This window comes from Haliaeetus albicilla, chromosome 7 (genome assembly GCF_947461875.1).
Source record: "Haliaeetus albicilla chromosome 7, bHalAlb1.1, whole genome shotgun sequence".
In the NCBI taxonomy this organism is placed as follows: Eukaryota; Metazoa; Chordata; class Aves; order Accipitriformes; family Accipitridae; genus Haliaeetus; species Haliaeetus albicilla.
Window position 1 is genome coordinate 36,584,017 of NC_091489.1, and position 18,216 is coordinate 36,602,232.

The 18,216-nt window shown below is 42.4% G+C and overlaps 1 protein-coding gene across 4 annotated transcripts in view; it reads right to left on the reverse strand.

Annotated features, from left to right (window-relative positions):
* Window positions 1-18,216, reverse strand: part of SPTBN1 (spectrin beta, non-erythrocytic 1) — a 136,826-nt gene that overhangs the window by 87,449 nt on the left and 31,161 nt on the right. For all 4 annotated transcript variants that reach the window (XM_069787710.1, XM_069787713.1, XM_069787711.1 and 1 more), the window contains exon 2: window positions 6,759-6,955. In XM_069787710.1, the coding sequence (XP_069643811.1) occupies window positions 6,759-6,906 (148 nt within the window). In that variant the 5' untranslated portion in view covers window positions 6,907-6,955. The remainder of the gene's footprint in view (window positions 1-6,758; window positions 6,956-18,216) is intronic.

Genomic DNA, 18,216 nt, shown 5'->3' on the forward strand with positions numbered 1-18,216 from the left:
GAGGGTTTTCCCTTCACAAATCCTCCCCTGCCTCTCCGTGCTGGGCCTGGCTGTCCCTGCTTCAGCTGATGCAGAACGCTGCATCTCACTCATCTCAGCATTGCGGGCAGCCAAAAGCACATCCCGTGGTGCTTTTACTCTTTCCTGATGCCATGGTGATGAATGGACGATGAAAACTAAAATAGACTGGAGCATGCTGTGCTGTGCCAGTCTGGGAATTAAGGCATAGTTCTCACCTAAAATCAGCACAAGTAAGTAGGCACACTATGGAAGTTAGTGCAGTGCCAATGTGTCTAATACCCAGGTATGATAAAGCAGATTTACCTGCTTTCAGGATTACCCTTATGGGTACTTAATTGGTAATATACTAAAAGCAGATACGCACATGCACACAGAGTCAGCACACACGTATCAGTTTTCCATCTTCTTCCTCTAGGTACGGATGGCTTTTTATATTTAATCACTTCTTAACTACAGTACAGAATTCTCTCATACCTTATTTTGCTAAATTGCTGTCCAAGCATAGAGTCAGCCCTTTGTGAATAAGGACTGGCATATGTCTGGAGTTCTCCTCAAGAAACTATGAGAAATCTATATGGTACCTGTATTCCAGTCCAGGAGCTTAAGGCACAGGAATTCAAAGATCTCAAGATCCATCAATACAGGCTCTTTGCTGGCAACATGTTGGGCTCTCCCGTGTACACGTCCAACTCAATATTGCTTAGTCTTGAAAGAATTTAATCAGAGATGTAAAATAACTGCAGCTGTCAGACTTTCCAGAGCGGGGCTGCCAGCAACTGCTCCTATCCTGCTCCCTCCCCAAAGATGCAAAAAGCCTCTTTTTCCAGCTCCACTTGTCCTGCCTGAGCAATGTGTGCAAGACCACAGTTATTCACCAGGACACAATCACTTTCATGCATCACTCTTACTAAGTAATCATAAATACTATCCATGAAGCAGACAAGCATGCATGATTCCAGGAAACTCCTAAGTTACATTCAGCAGTACTTTTTTTCAGAAGCTTGGCTCTATACTTAGGAAGCTACATTGGACCATGGATCTGGTATCTAATTAGACTACAAAGAATCTGACTTACACCTCCACGTAGCTTGCACGCTACTTGTTTATTCTAAAGAGAGAGAGCAAACCCCTAAACTATTCATAACTGATACCAAAAATCATGTTACTATAGCAATGAGATAAAAATGACCTCTGTACCAAATCACATTTTTGATGGAACATCACTGAAAACAAGTTGTTCACGTTTACTTGAAAGTTATTTTATGTACCATAGGCATACAGTGACACTTCTTTTTGGGTCAGTCTACGGATAATCTTTAAAAATAAAAATGCTAAGAAAAAAACATTACTTATTGTCTTGTTTTTGCTATTTGCTTTAGAAACAGTTCTCCACCAGCAACTTTCAAAGCAAAGTGACAGATGGGCTAAACTTTTTCTTGTTCTATGATAAGAGCACAGTGTTCATCAGTAGTCACAGCCAGCTCTGCAGGTGACATGCCTAAGTACATCAGCTTCTCTGCTGCCCTGCTCTCTCCCTTGATGCCTGCATGACACAGAACACACAAAATGATACTCCTGTTTTTAACACCAGCCTCCTACAGATTCTGGTAAAGTACTGCGGCTTAGAAACTACAGCTAAGAAATCGTTCCAGAAGTACAATCCAGAAGGAAAGTGTTGGGTGAGGTCGACATTTGGAAAAGCTCTTGTTAAAAGAATCCCATCAGCTTTTATCTGAGCAAAATAAGATTTTTCAAAATAAACCCTTTCATGCCCACCTGAGTAAGTCTACATTAGGCCTCTGGCTACTGAACAAAAACATGGACTAATAACCAATACTGCCATGCCAGTGCTGAGAAGATGCATCTGCAGTTTCACTGCTGTAAGGTTTTTATTTCTGTTTAGTGTCAAATGAATCCTTCATATGCCCTTCAAACCTGATTTACAAGCATCAATATACCGCTGAGTTCTCTTTCCTTAACAACTTGCTGTTATTAAAATTAGTACACTGATTTTCAAGTCCCAGATAGCTCAGGTACTGGATATTCATGAAATGTACCGCAAGAAATTATTCTCGGTATGTTCTTTCAAAGCCAAGAATAAACCAAAGGTTTACTCGCTTAAGCTCTAAATCATTGTATTTTGTCCTTTTTTATTGACTTGAGACCTGAAACTTCATTCTGACCATGCAGATTTTTTTCTGTCTTTAGTGTATACTCAGTATGAAACAACAGAAACTTGCTAGCTATGAGAGAGATGCTAGACAGCAAGGACAAGCAGGTGCATGATACCTGAGGACTACTACAAGTGGGATCTTTCTTTTCACTTTTGGGGGGTTGTTCTGCTGACTTTTTCCACTGGAGCTGTGGGGGAATGGCTCAAATATCAGGGCCGAAAGGGCTAACTAGCCCCACATATGGTACCCAGCACTTTCCCACTGCAATTTTTCTCCATCTTTTTTTATGCTTAAGAAATGGGTATTCTGCTATACTAAAGAAAAACTTTTCAATAGTGTAACTTCAGTAACAATTTCAATGATTTTCCCCTTTTGCTTCTGAGAGAATTTACGTTACTGGCGTGAATTACAAGCCTAGTTTCAATTTGTGCAATAGGGACAACTAAGGAAAGCTGCATGACGAATGCAGTCTCCTTACCTGTATTCCCCTGTAAGGTTCATGAATACTGTGACATACAACACTAGCAAGTATCCTGACCTATGCACAGTCACTTAGGTAGAGCTAAAAGAGGAATGCACACCTTCGTCTGCCCTGCACTAGGAAGATATGCCTCCATTATTTCATAAACTTTGAAACTATTTTTAATACATATGCCAGACAGCTGAGTCACAGAACTCCTGGTCACTCGGGTAAACCCAGAGGACAACAGGGCAAAATAGAAATTAGTAGGAAAGCGAGTAACTTTAGCCACGCAATTTTTAATATTGAATTAGCTAACTGAAGAAATGGAAAGTTTTGGAGGTAACAATTCTCATACTACCTGAAAACAGCATCTGAGACAGCAAGCAAGGTACATCTGAATGTCACAGTCCCAGACTGAGTGTGAAAAATTCTGCTGAACAACTGAACTGTTTCTTAAGGCTTTCGTAAGAGCTCGATGCGCCAAGGCACTGCACAGCAAATCTTGTTAGCTAATGGTTCCTGATAGACGAAATCCAACACTTGGGGATTTGTGAATGAAGAATTTTACACAAACACGATATCTTTTTGGCTTCTACAGAGCAGGTAGAATTACCTGGTCTTCCAGCAAGACCTTCCAAAGAACCACAGGGAACAAGGACAGGTGAAAGATGATTTCCTACAGTGGGATATCTTACTTTACGAAGTAGGGATCAGTTACCTTCTTCTCATATCAGATGCAGAGTGAGTTAGTTCAACGTGAATAGCAACCAATCTGGTTGCATATCCCTTCAAATCTGTATTCTGATTGAAAGCTGAGTTCCCAGATGGTTTATTTGTATTAAACTGAAACAATCCTTCGCATTCTGGTTTTCACGGTATATAGACCACTTTAATAATATGGGTTTATCAGTTGCTGTGCTGACTACAGTGCTTTTCTACTATTATTACATCATATCTGCTTAAACTGAGCTTTTCTCCAACACGTTGTCTGTTCTGATCACAGATTATTCTGACCACCATCTCCTGCTTTGTTCTATAAATATTTCAACATCCTGCCAGAACATGGGGCCATTATGATTCTTTCCAGCACAGAGTATCAGACTCTGGCTACAGAACTCCTTTATTGCCTACTCACTCTCTACCTTTCTTTATTTTAAAAGAAATAAGTTTCATTTAAATTACAGTCAACTAGAATCAATACAAGATGGAAGCTTCACATAAAAGGCACTTCACAACTTGTTGAAGAAAGTGGACAGAAGATGCTTGCACCAACAGAAAGATTCACATTGAGTATATAGCCATTACTCAGGCAGTGTAAAATGCCTATAGCCATTCTACTTTTGAATGCAACAGCTTGCATCTTATAGATGGGGAATAAAGAACCAGTGCCTGGTCTGTTCATTTTGAAGCCTTTCATACTACGACAAGGAGATAATGATGCATGTGCATTTCATGAACTATAAGATGTTGATAGTCTTCTGATTTATCTTGTCACTTCAATGAAAGGCAGACATACTGAAAGAGCTGGACATCCACAGGCAGTCTTTAGATACAACTAATCTAGGACCCTTGGAAAGTAAAATGCTGTTGTCAGGAGATGGCCAGTCTTGGGGATGTGGGAAGATGCTTGTGCCCGCAAAGAGCCAGTGCCCACCTAAATCAGACTGGAGTGTTATTCAGTAAATCTAGGCCCTGCAGGTGGTGCACAACTACTTCTGTTTCACCCAGAAGAAAGTGATGGTGCAACAGACAGTCAAAGGTATGGGTTTTAGAGCCCAGAAGAGCCTCCTGATATCACTCAGTATGGCTTTGTGTGCACTATCAGCCACAGGCTTTCACACAGTGATTATCACGTCTGATCCTGTGACAAGCAGCTGAATTAGAATACACCTTTCCAGAAAGAGCCTATCTCGACTTAACAAGTACAATGACAGAGATTATTGCTATCCCAGCTCCAGGCTGCAGCTGTTAAAAACCTGGAAGTGCCTTTGTGGGAGATGGCAAGGGAAGATTAGCCACCAGACAGCACATCCAAAAATACATGCTGAACGGTGCCAGGAGTACCATGGCTCAGCCTTTAACTATAACCTTTGATTTGCCATACAAACCTCTCTTCCGTTCCTCTCTCTCTGCATCATGATTAGGCTTTCAAGCAGTGCTGCAGCAGAGCAGTAGCAGCGCAGTATGCTAAGCCAAGTTTTGACAGCACACAGCATTCCACACTAACAGTAGAGAATTACAGGTATGAAATGTATCAGATGAAAATGACTATGAGTAATGCTTATTAAGATAAAAAATAAATACATCATACTCTGGAAAAATGTTTAAATATGCATCCGAATTGAATCTTCAGCCAAATTATTTGCTTTGACATTGGTATTTGTTTTAGGATATCTAAATAATTCAAGTGCTTTCCTTACATTACTTCTCCTTGAAATAAGAGTTTCATGTTTATTATTCATTACTCAGGTGGGGAGCTCTGCTTGCCATAAAAGTAAGTGGAACAAGCAACTGCAGTAAAGGCTAGATCTGGAACCCAAATGCAGCTAATGAGCTTTGTACTAAAAGCGCTTCCCACCCAAGGAATATAATATCACTACATTACAATCGCTAATGCAGCATGAGTAAAATACAGTTTCTTCCTCAAACAAGATCAAACTATAAAAAACCCCAAGTCACGATTCTTCTTGTCTACCACCGATCTACCACCCTAGGCATCAGTCAGGCTGCTTCTGACCCCACTCAGCACAGCCCCGTTCCAGGTCAGGCATTTTACCTGTAATTTCAAACGCACACTCTGATGAGAACTGCTGTAATTAAAAGTCTTCTAAATTTAACACACATTGCCTGCAGTTCCGTTAAGTCGATACAATTACCATCCTCAGTAACAGCTATATGATCTGCTCTCTGCCCACCTGCATGAACTACTTTATTTCCCTGTTGCTCAGCTCCAAACCTGATCCTGCCCTGTGCCTGACATCCAAAGGTGTTCTGCTTCTAATGCACTCCCACAGCCAGCATCAAGAGAAGAAAGGGCACACTGCACTCCCGAGTCAGTCTCATCAGAATCACAAATGAAACAGATGATACCTTTGTCTCTGCATGGTTAATTTAATAAACCTGCTTCAACACGTTATAAAGTATTGGGTTTAAAACCGTTCTTATAACTAAAATTTCACTATCAGAAAGCTCAGCATATTTTGAGCTGTTTTCCATGCTTACGGTATGTCCCATGCTACTGAGGCATTTTGTTCAGAGGTCAGGAATGTGGGCATGCTACCATAAGAGTCAGGAAATCATTTACAGAATGCATAAAAATTGCTTTGCAGGGCAATGCCTCAGAGCTGAGAGGACATGACATAATCTCCTTGCTGCATAAACAAATTTGGTTAATGTACAGCCTTTAATACACAATAATCAAATATTTTAAACAAAAAAAAAGACCTCATCAAATTTCATTTCTCTGCTGATGAGTGTAATTCAGCAGAAGACAACATGTATTTCAAAAGCTCTCCTTCTTCAGAAAAAATGGTAGTTTCAGCATTATTTATTAAATGACAACTATCTCCATCTACCACATTCCTCCATTTCAGGACAGGTGATATGCTTTGAACACATCCAAATGAAGATATTTTGAAGCAGAATTTTGTTATCCTTCTGATTTTTTCCAAAACTGGAAACCAACCACAGAAACCCAATCAAAACAATTTGAATACACAGCCAAAATGGTTAATATCTGATGAGACTGATGAGGTAAAAAAACAGAGTCAGTACAACCTTCCAATCAAAAAAAAAAAATATATACACAGATGAAATCTCTGCTCTCCTGTGGTTACACCAAAGAAGTCTTCATAGTAAATCTGAACAGCCAAGTCTCTGCAAAACATCATGTACTACCACATCCTGCAAAGCAACATGAGACTATCACGCCCCACTGATGTCAACGGATGAAACAATCTCAAAAATTGGTTCGACCAGACTCACTTGACCTCCGGAAAATTTCAGCTCTAGTTTATCGACAAGGTGCACGCACTGAAGACAGATAGTATCCCATACTACCACATACATACAATGTCTTTGCTCATGTGATGAGTGCTTACCAGCTAGGGCCTTGATGCGGGATCGTTCAAACAGTCGAGCAGAACTATTTTCATTGTCCCAGTCATCGACATCCCAGCGGTTGTTGACATCACTGTACTGCTGTTGGATTTCAATATTGTCATAATCTGTTGCTACTGTTGTCGTCATCCTGAGTCTTCTTAACCTATTCTCACCATCAGATTCTTCTTAAAAACCTCTGCAAAAGAAAAATACATAATAATAATTTAGACAATATACAAGAAAGTAGTAAAATTCAAGCTCAAGACCTCTGGTTTCAAAAATCAATGACTTTTACTCAAAGCTCGAGCACAAGCTCAAGAGCAGGTTAGATACCAACCAGTCCTTCAGAAAGCAACTGAACGCACCAAGTCTTCTTAAGCAATGAAGTACTTCACAAAAGCAAGATTTCAAGCCAGTAGCTTTGCTGCATACACATACGCAGAATTGTCACGTTCAACTCCGCACACAGTGGAACATGTATGAAACAGTGCAGTAAGACACTTTCACAATTGTTATTTTCAAAAGCAGCCTGTCGGCTTTATAATCTGTGAACGTTGGCTAAAGCATATGGAGACGTGGATAACTCAGCTAAGAAAAACCTGAAGTGCAAAGACGACCTCAACACCTTTACAAAATGGTGCAAACTCTGATGAAAAAAATGCAAATGTTTAAAAAGTCACATAAGCATTTGACCAGCAGAAGCCTTTTAACATTGATCTGAAGAAACACCTCTTTCTTCGCATGCAAATGCTGACTTTGTGACTGGTCCTGGGAATTTATTTATGAACTAATCCAGACAAAAACAACTAACCAATGCATCGCTTCGAACTCTCCCTAGCAACAAAATGGTAGCCCACCAACACAACTCTTTAGGTGAGGTTCTCCTCTTTCAGGCAGCCGGACGCTGTTAGCATATTCATACCGTTTTCTAAACGGAATTTGCATGTACTTATCAGCACTAAATATAAAAGAGCCTAACACCTCCTCTATGGTAAGAGGAGGGAGGTTATAAACGGCTGCTAAACTAGAGGCTGTGAACCCTGTAGGAACAGCTGTTGGCCTGGGAGCGTGAATCCAAAGCTCTCCCCATCACTGGGGGTGAAGTGGCGGCTGCACTGCATCCTCCTTAACCCCATCCCTCCAAAGTCAGTGCTCAGAGAGACTCCAGGGCTGACCCCGAAGAGCAAACACACAATTCACCTTTATAAAACCGTAAGTTATAAAAAAAATGCAGTTAAATACTCGGGTAAGGGGGCACGACTAGATTTTAATAGAAATGGTCATATTACAGGAGGATTTAGGAAGGTATCTGAGAAAAATCCCTCATTTTGTGGATCCATCTGCATGTTTCCTTCCGCTCTCCCTCCTGTGAGCTCTCAGCCCCCGCGCTGTTCCAACAGCGAAGCAGACAAGGGGTCGCAGCCTGGAGCTCCATCACTAGCGCTGCACCTTCTACCTCGGTACAAGCCGCAGAGTCAGGCCCGGCGCTTCCCTCCCAGAAGCCAGCCCAGGCCGAGACCCCGGCTAGGCGGTTTCCAGGCCCTGAGCTCACGGCAGCGAAACCGAGAGCCGCAGCAGATGCCGGGCTGTTTCCCCCTACCACAGCCGACCTCAGGGGCACCTGGCAGCGCGGAGCTCGCCTGTCACCGCCGCCTTACCCGCTGGCCAAGGGGAGAAGCCCCGGGCGAGCGGCGGGGCGGGCTGCGGCCGCCCTCCCCGCCCGACCCGGCCCCCGGGTGCCACCTACTGACAGAGGGGAGCAGGGCACGGCCCAGCACGGCCCAGCGTGGCCGCCTCCTCCTCCCGGCGTCCCCGTCCCGCCATGTCCCTGCGGCAGGGTAAGGGGGTGGCTTTGACGCGCCCCCCCCCCAATCAGTCCAAAAACGCGGGTATGCCGTGGCTGACGTCGGTCCAGCTCACGGGCGGGAAACAGCGTATTTACCGCACTTCAGAGGCATTAATTTTCCAGACGGTCCTAGGACAAAAAGGCCGGGTTGATTTTCTCCTGTTCCCCACCACAGACGAGAAGGTTCCTCATACATTTACTTGCAAAATAATCCCTTCGTTTTGCACAGAAATGGGAAACGAGCCGCGCTCGAGGCTGTTACATAAGAAGCTGCTACCGAAGCCTCTTTGTGAGCGGTTCAACCTTCACAAAAGGTGGGGAGAAATCACTTTAGTTATGCTAAGCTGCCGACAGACTGAAAGAACACGAAGAAAACTTGCTCTGGGAGAGGTCTTTAAAATGGTACTCCTTCGTTGCACACCCCTAGGCTGACATTTTCCAGCTGTGAGGATGGATGGGTCCTTCCTCCGCCAGCCAGATTCTGCCGCTGCGAACAAACAAAAGGATGGAGCAGAGACAGGGGAAAGGATTAAGTCCCCCTCGAAACATTTCTGCACAGCATTCACCACCTGATCCTCATCTACTATCAAGCCTGGACAAAAGCCTCCCATTGATCCCCGTACACAGGCAGAAATCAGGGTTAATTCCAATTAAATCCACAGAATAACCGTGGTATAAACGAGTGGAATCAGACTGTTCTACAGCATCAGTTTCAATCTTTTCAGCTTTCTATATTTACCAGTGCCCAGTGAAGAGAAGACGTGCCACTGGAAAAGCAGCAGCTTAAACTATAAAAATAAAAGCAGTGACCCTAAAAACAGGATTCAGCAACAGGCTAATTTAGTATAGATCCTACAAGCCATCGGATTTCATTTATTTCTGTATCATCTGTGTTTAGATGTACACGTAACTGGATCCAGAATAAACTCAACTGTAACTTGTGCTTTATCACTTCTGTTACCCTTCCTGAGCATCACACAAGAAAAATCTATCTATAAAGCTAAATTGAGCATGAAATGGGCCAGCTATCCCACACCTATAGGGCTAGAAAACTTGCAACCTTGTTCCGATTCTGTAGAGATGCTGAAAACAAAAGCAGTGCCTCTTTCACTGGCTGACATCAAGCTCCCTTTTCTGGGACACGGCTCAATGACACAGGGACAGCAGAGAGGGGTAGCAGACACACACTGCAGTGATGAAAACAAGCACCTTGCAGCAAAGAACTTCCATGGTGAGGTGAGGATAACACAATCGAATCCTATCTGAAATAAGCGGCCCTGCCTTCCTGCAAAGGAAGGCTCAGCTACGTAATGTGCAACCACCGCCTTAAGCCTGTGCTGAAAAACAATTTTTCTTAAGACTCCTGCTGCAGCTCTGGTCCAGCACAACCCCCTGGTGCCTCTGGGAACAGGGAGGGAAGGTAAACACAAGCTCCAGCAGAAACCTCCAGGCTTCCTACTACAGAAATGGAGGTCCTGCATTTGGGCTGAGCTACAACAGCAAATCTGGTTTCTAAGTTATGGATGCCCCTATTTGACAAATGGAAACACCAGCACTGCAACTGCCCAGAGACTAACGGGGAAAAATGTTTAGAGAATTTTTCTGGAGCTCTTCATGTAGCTGAGTTCACTATTATTGACCTCGAGTATAATCTGTCATCCATAAAATTAGCCCTACACTTGAAAGACATATGCTGAAAAAAATCTCTGTGTGTGTATATAACATACACATACATGTAACACACATGTATTTACATATTTCTTTTAAGCCTGACACGTCACTTGCATTAACTGCTGCTCAATACCGTAATTTTATTTGGTCAAACCTCCACTGCCGGATGATTTCAACAAGTACTTTGTGAGTACAGATTTGTTTTATTGACTGTGTAGTCAGCACAAAGCAGGAGACAGTTGTATTGTGTACCATTAGCTTACTGCAGCACTCTCCACTCATGCGCAAAGGACCCGCTAACACCCTTGCAAGAAATCACTATAGAATATGTAGCACAAGCAGGAAGCACAGGGATGGAAGAAAGCTTGTATTCTAGCAGGAACAACCTTTGTAATTTAAACATCCTGGCCTGGCTTTAAGCTGAAATACCAATCTAATAAAGGAACAATGTTTTCTGTGGAGAGCCAAACACAACATGAATTTCAGCTGTCAACATCCTGAGTGGTCTTAATACGGAGGACTCCAAGCCAACCCATTCTCAGAATTTGATAAACACAAGCATACTGGTAGTAAGACATTTTAGAAACAGCAGGTCCCAACTTCATTACCATTCACAATTCCAACATGGACTCTAAGTGGCCTTTATATAGGGCTTAAAAACGGAGAAAACAGGCATTGGGATTTCTCAGCTAGTCCGTGTCCTCCTAAATTTACATGCTAGTGGTGTGTGCACCTGGGCCTTGGAGATATTAGCAGGCAATGACAGGGATAAGCAAGCACACAGGTGAACTAATAAATAGCATGCAACTGCTCCAGCCCCCGAAATACACAGCACAGACCTGCCAGGATGGGCTAAGAAAGGTTTTGTAAATTCAAAAAATTCTGTCTTCATTTGTAAAATATAACACACTATTACCTTCTGCAGTTGATACAATACTAGAAGACCTCATGAGACTAAAGAGATCAAACCATTTAATTTCAAAGCATTCTTTAAAATATATTGCATAATTTGAGGGTGGGGGGGTTGGCATTATCTTCAAAAAGAAGAAATGGCTTGAAGAAAGAATCAGCTACCAGGAAGAGCATTTTCTCAGACAATTTTCAAAGGCAATATCCAGGGGTCAGACCTTTTGTATTTACTTTCATAAATAAACCAGATTCTGGTCTGTTTGTTTCTCAGATAATAGAAAATAAACAGTTTTATTCAGACCATCTGAAGAATGAATTCATTTTAAAAAAATTCATTGGCTACTTTAAATGCAATAATGTAATTCACTAACAGGCTAAGACTATAATCACTAAAATTCTGCCATAACCACACATCTGGAATTACTTCCTAATAGTTACATTTATCTTTAAAGTAAACATTATTTTTTCAAGAGTTACTATTCTTCCATGAAACATTCTAAGCTGCAGTTAGTTTCATGTTACTCTTACTATCTAAGGATTGTCAAGAGGTTTTTATGGTGTTATGGCTGAAGAAAATGTATTTTGAACAGCAATCCCCAAATGGTCTCATTACTTACATAAATAGACTATTCCTTGGCTAATGCACAGTTCAACCTATTGCAGTTTTTCTGACAGTTAAGATAAATTGTATATCACTGAATGGCTGAGAGGACTGAAAATGGGATACAGACACTCCCATCTCTAGGTTACTAGACCACATGGGTCCAGAGACAAGTATGAGCACAATCACTGTAATAAAGAGAAAGGCCTCTCTCCACTTCCTACATATCAGATATGTACATCAAAGAAACCAAAATTACAAACTGCCTCCTTTCAGGTAGCCCTCTCTGAAACCAATACTGGACAAGCACAGAAATCAATTCAATTACCCTTTTTGCAGGACTCTCATCTCCGGATACTTTCACTCCCAGTGTGTACTGCTTCTCTCCTACTGATGACTCTGACCAGGGTAATTAGTCCAGCTCTTTAGCAACAAATTCACTTTAGAGTAATTACCATCATTAAAAGGAAGAAAATCTAGTTAAGATGTAACTGAAGTTTGCATTTATTCTGAGCAATATTCAGCTCCCTCCTAACAGCAGCAAAACAGAAATTTAGTATTTTTTAAAAAGTCATTTTAAACCCATATTTAAGCTGGAGAATGGAAATTCTTCTGAGGTCCCAGCATCCAGCCATATCTTGTCTCCCCATCAGCGTAAGATTATCACCTTAGCTTCTGCAGAAAGGAAACTAGCCTGATCACAGGTCAATAGGGACACCTTTGGAGAAGCTCAAGGCTGTATACAAAAGTGACATGCATATTCAAACACCCCCACAAGACAAATTCTGCAAGTATTTAAAAAAATGCTAGTTAGAAACTCAGAGCTCTACAGAACACCTGAACTGAAAAAGTGAAGTCCTGTGCGTAAAGCTTAGAAAGACTGGAAAATGCATGTCTCAATTCTACCCACTTCTTAACCTGAAGTCAAGGAGCTGGTTTCTGGCCTGTGTCCATGCTCAGCCCAGCGACCACCATTTCGTGTTATATGAACTGCAACATGGTATTTAGAGAAAGAAGCTTTGCCTGTCCTGACAGGGCAGCGTGGCCAACTCAATCGTTTACATTTTGGCTTGCTTCAACTGCTAAACCAATTGTAAAATAATAAAAGTACTAATATGGCAAGGCTTTAACTCCCTTGACCTCCAATAACTCTCCCTCTCTCTTTATATGCAGGGTCTGGCTCTCAGTCCCATCTTTCCTTCAACACACAGAACCATGCTGTTTCTGCATTTTCCAACCCAAGACCGCTCCATGTATTTTGTCTCTCTTTCCTGCCTGCTTCCTGAGCCAACCCACTTTCTGGTGCTGGTTCCTCCGGCTGTCCATGCTCTCAGATGTGGAGGCCGAGAGCTGAAAGCACCCTGAAAGGTCATACGAATGGGGCAGACAGGCTGTTCTACCGGGGAGTCAAATGCCACAATCAGCGTGTAGGGTACAGACACTTCAGGAATGCACAAATAAAGCAAGACCGAAGCCTCTTTATTCCCAAGACAGGCTGGAAAAGCGTGCAAAGGTCATTAAAATCATGCAGCCCATCCTTCATGAGTGAGGTCTACTTCCCACATCTCAGATAACCCATCATTTCAAAGCCAGCAACCAGGGAGTTGAGTGGTTTACAGGCTCTTATTTTTCTTTTGAGGTCCCCAGGATATCATGCTCTAGCTGGGAGACTGGTACATATTACATAAGCATTGAAACAACTTCAAAAAGTGTTTGCACTGTTCACTGTAAACAAAAATACAGCTCACTATTGGAAACCCACGTTTTCAGCAGGGGTGACTGTTACACACCTGCGACGAACATGTGCAACGCACAGGACAAAGATTCAGACTGGTTCAGCAAATGCAGTGCTTAGAACTAAGCACCCAGTGTCCCAGCCAAGAGCACCGAGGAACTAATAATGACTGAAAAAAACATTATTCAGTAAACCTGAACCAAATCTCTATTTCAAACCTTTCAGTTCCCACAAGAGTCACTAAAATCCTCTAGCCTGATTCTCTCCACATTTAAAGCTACAAAGTTTCACTCAGTTTCTCATCCATTACTCAGCAAATCTGGATTCCAACATTTTTTCCTGAAGACTTTAGAATAAATTAATTGATATATAGGGTGCAAATTTGTGCTCTGTAATCTGAGGTAGCTCCACCCAGCCAAGGATGCAACCCATAATGTGCCAACATTGTTTGAAGAGCCTCCTAAAACCAGAAAGGGCGTAATGGGGGAGGCTTCATATTGGTTTCATATGAGATCAGATACATAGTAGGAGTTGTGGGGTGAGACTCTCTAGGCTCCTACATCTTGCTATGGAGCATCCCAGATTAGATACTGCCTCTGTACTGTCCTCTAGAGAAGCCCATGCCCCTCCACTGACTGTACAAACCATGAAAAGACTAAACCAGAAAAAAATGGAGACACTTTAGTTAGAAAGTGGCAGGTTTTTTGAAAGAAGTTAATAAAGAGGAGTAAAAAAATCAAGCACAACTGAACATTACCACACATAACACTTAAGGGTGGAGTAAGCACCAAATCCCTTCTGGGACTGCCCTTCCTTTTCCTCTTACCACTTAAAGAATGTAAAACACATTTTGTCAAGCTGCTAAGGGGAGGGAGGTGGGGAGGGCTCTGGTAATCAACCATTAGCACTCTTCTAGTGAGCGATATTCTTCCATCTCTACCTAAAGGGAAAGCCTACGGGGATCCAGACAGACTGGATGGTGGCACAGTCTGCAATGAGTTACACACAGAGGCACATAACACACATGACAATTGTGTTAATAAAACTCCACATACAGTGAGTGCTAGTCCCAGGCTTCAAGAATACAACCTCCATATTCAGTTTTTAAGTAAAACACAGAGTACTCAACCTCCTTCCTCATTTATTCATGGTTTTCCTTCAACAGTCACTGCTGGGCAAGGTTTACACAGCCAGGGCTAAACACAATTTAGTAGTTTTGTAAGAGTATGGTTTAGTTCAAGTCAGTACATCACAAGCTACGCCATGGCTGCTCAAGGGAGGTCCATGGATTAAATATGGCTTCACTCAATCTCACAAGCCACCTTTATATCCAAAGTGGCCAAAAGAGATTTAATTCAGCATCCAAAAACTCTGTCTCATGAAACATCAACCGGGCATTTTCTAAAACCCACCATTCTATTTTCTGCTTCTAATTAAGTCAATAAAGAAATTCCCATAGATTTCAATGTGCACAGCTCCCAGCCAATTGCTTTTAAAAATAACTTTCATCACCTTCATAGCGTCTTTCCTAAGTCAGCTAATAGCAGCCTGTTGAATTATTAGGGTATCTGGGAGTGTCCTGCTATGCAAATGGCTTAGCTGGAAAAAACCTGGGGCATCAGCTCTGCTCTACAGTTTCTATTCCCACCTCCCTTCCTGCACCTATCGTTTGTTAACTTCTGTATCCCAGTTAATAGACCTCACACCCATTTTCAGAAAAAGCTCCTCTTCTGTGTAGGGTAACCCATCCAGAAGGTACCTTTTACAAAGCCTAGGCCCAATGAAAATATTCCCATTAAGGAAAATTCAAGTGCCAGTCCATAAGTTTTAAATAAATCTGCTGAATCTGCTATTCAAATTTTGCAGACTTGTTCTGGTGCTTGGCCATCCAAAAGCAAAGGCAGCAGCTGGTCTCTTTGAAACTGAAAAGTGAAAAATGGGCAGCAAAATCAGGGACTATATTCTGGACAGTGACTTGAACAGCATCCTGAATGTTGTTAGGGCATTATAAGACAATTAATATGTACTTGTGCACCTGTGCACACTGATCTGTGGGGTCATCTGTAACAAACAGCTGGCATGCCAATACTTTTTCTGAGGAATATGACTGTCAGGAGACCAAGAGCCCTTCAACTTTTACAGCCCACATACTTATTTTACTATAAAACACTTACAGAGAAAATTTTGACCATGGAATTGCCTGAACTTTTTGGTTAAAAAAATAGCATAATGGCAAAAACCTTCTAATGGTGGCAAGTTAATACAAAGTGATTAAAAATGAGTAGGCTGGATTAACAATATGTTTGCCACTAATACCACAAAGGGTGCTCATAGTTGTAAGTCAAATGAAATCAACAAAAGGAAATCAACTGGAGTTGAAATCAAAAAGGGTCCAGGTCAGCTCAGTCCGTTCTGGAATTACAGGAAGGACCTTTCTTGCATAGGCTCCCACTGTCAAGATAACATTTATTCTGATACACACTTTGGCTTTAGCACAATTCAGATTTTTCACGGTTACAACAGAAGAGACAAGGAAGTGAAAATATGGCTGTCTCTGTATTTATGAATGGATACCTACCCTGGCAGATTTTTACAGAGACATGCAATGAAGACAGGCCCTTATTTCAAAGGAGCATTCAGATTTCAAACAACCTTGTAACATTCTTAAAAGCCTCTGCATTTGACCTTTCTCAATTCTGATCATGGAGCAAGGCAAAGGTGCACTTCCCAAACACCTCTAAAGAATCCAGCTGAAAGTACTCATGGATGAATATGCTAGCTCTTTAAGCTGGTGAAGGACATCTTGCCTCATGGTCTGGCAAGAAGGAAAGCTGACATAAATCAACAGGCTTCCAAAGAAACTAACAAAAAAAATTCCTTCCGCAGTCACTGAGAATTTATAGGACAATATTTAGTATTACCGTGTTCCGGAAGCTATCTGTGGGTTGACCTTCACCAAAAGAATGTGAAAATATAGGGCAATTGTCCGCAGTGGTATTTACCTTTTTCTTCAGTGGAACAGAAAAGACTAAAAAAGACTTTTTTAGTATTTTTCAAGTGCTCATGCAGAGCAGAGTTCCAATAAAGACCGGTTACCCTCAGAAAGGAGTTTCTCATTTTCTGGTCTCTACTCTCTTGTGACCTAGCTTACAAGAAACAGAGCACCAAGCTTTGGAAACCTGCTGTGGGTCAGTGAAGGACTGAAAACAAGAGATTCTCCCGCTGCCTGAAGTCTGTCAGACATTTGGTTCCTCTTTGGATGAAGGCATCACTGTCTGTGCTTGGAGAGCAGCAGAAAAACCTCAACACCCCAACCCTAGCCACGACCCTAATTTGGCAGGAAGTCCCAGACAACCTGAATGCCCTTGGCGAAATCACTGTTTATTTTGACAGTGCTCTGGCAAACTGGCAGTACCAGGTGGTACCCAGCACATCACGGGCCACTGCGAGGCATCATGGAAACAGCACCAGCTGAAGTGTCTAGCTAGCCTGTAACCTAAATGAAATATTCGTTAGGAAAAAAATGTAAAACTCAGAAGCCACTTGATTGGTCAATAAATACTGTGATTGCCTACGTGTGACCATGTAATTTATAGATACAAGTTTACATCTGTTGTATTAGTTTGAATGAAGAGAGCTACAGCCAAGTTTCTGGGGATGGGAGAGGGACCAGAGATGCTGAGCACCATGTCTTTTTCAATCATAAAGCCAGAACTGGAGGTTTCTGCCTCACTTCTCACTCCTACTGAAAGGGTCTTATGCGGAAGAAATGGTCCCGAATTACATTTACAATGAGAGAAAATTTGCAATGAGAGGACAACCGAGCCCACCTTTGCAATGTGTGAATGCAAAAGCTAACTCAAAGATGGCTACAGTGGATTGACACACATATATCCACGAGCATATTCTTCCTCCTGTGGTCTCTACCCGGGAACCTGAGATGCAATAGCTCTGACCTCCTTGCAGGAGGAGGGCTGCCAAGTCAACAGGCCTGAGGATTCAGCCAGCCAACTGCTGTCTCTCTTGCACTTGTATTCTCCCTCTCCATTTCAACACCCCACCCTTCCTAGCCTTGTTATTAACATATCTTCCAACTTCTTTGACAGTTAATAAACGTGCATATTTATTATATGTCAACTTTGCGACTGGAACCACTGGAGGCCAGGAGCATGGACCAAGGATACAGTCTGTACAGAGCATACAAAACTCTATTTCCCAGCGCTGTTGCCCAGCTACTGGAATACTACATAGCTAACACACACAGAACAAAAAAGGGGTGCAGCGAACAATTACTTTTTAACCAAAGTAACATTTCAAGCACTGAGACACATTTAATAAACTGGAACAAAATGAGACTGTAACAGGGTAAAAAAGCTACTTCAAGCTAGAAAAAGAAAGAAGTCTATACGACCTGGCTACCACACTAAGAGATTTGGATGTACGTCCAGGCTTACTTGCTGGGGAGAAACAGGGCAATGCGCAGGTCCCAGTCCAATCAACGTACATTCAATCTGTAGATGAGTAGGAGTGAACCAGAGCCTCTGCCCAGGCTCTGCACCATTCTCCCTTCCCTGGATCCCTGTGACCTCCCGGTTTCCTTCCCACCGGAAGGAGGATGCGACGCCCACCTGGGTCATGCCGCAGTGCTGAGTTAAGGCGCAGTCGGACCAAGACACAGCAGTGGGAGGCTAAGCA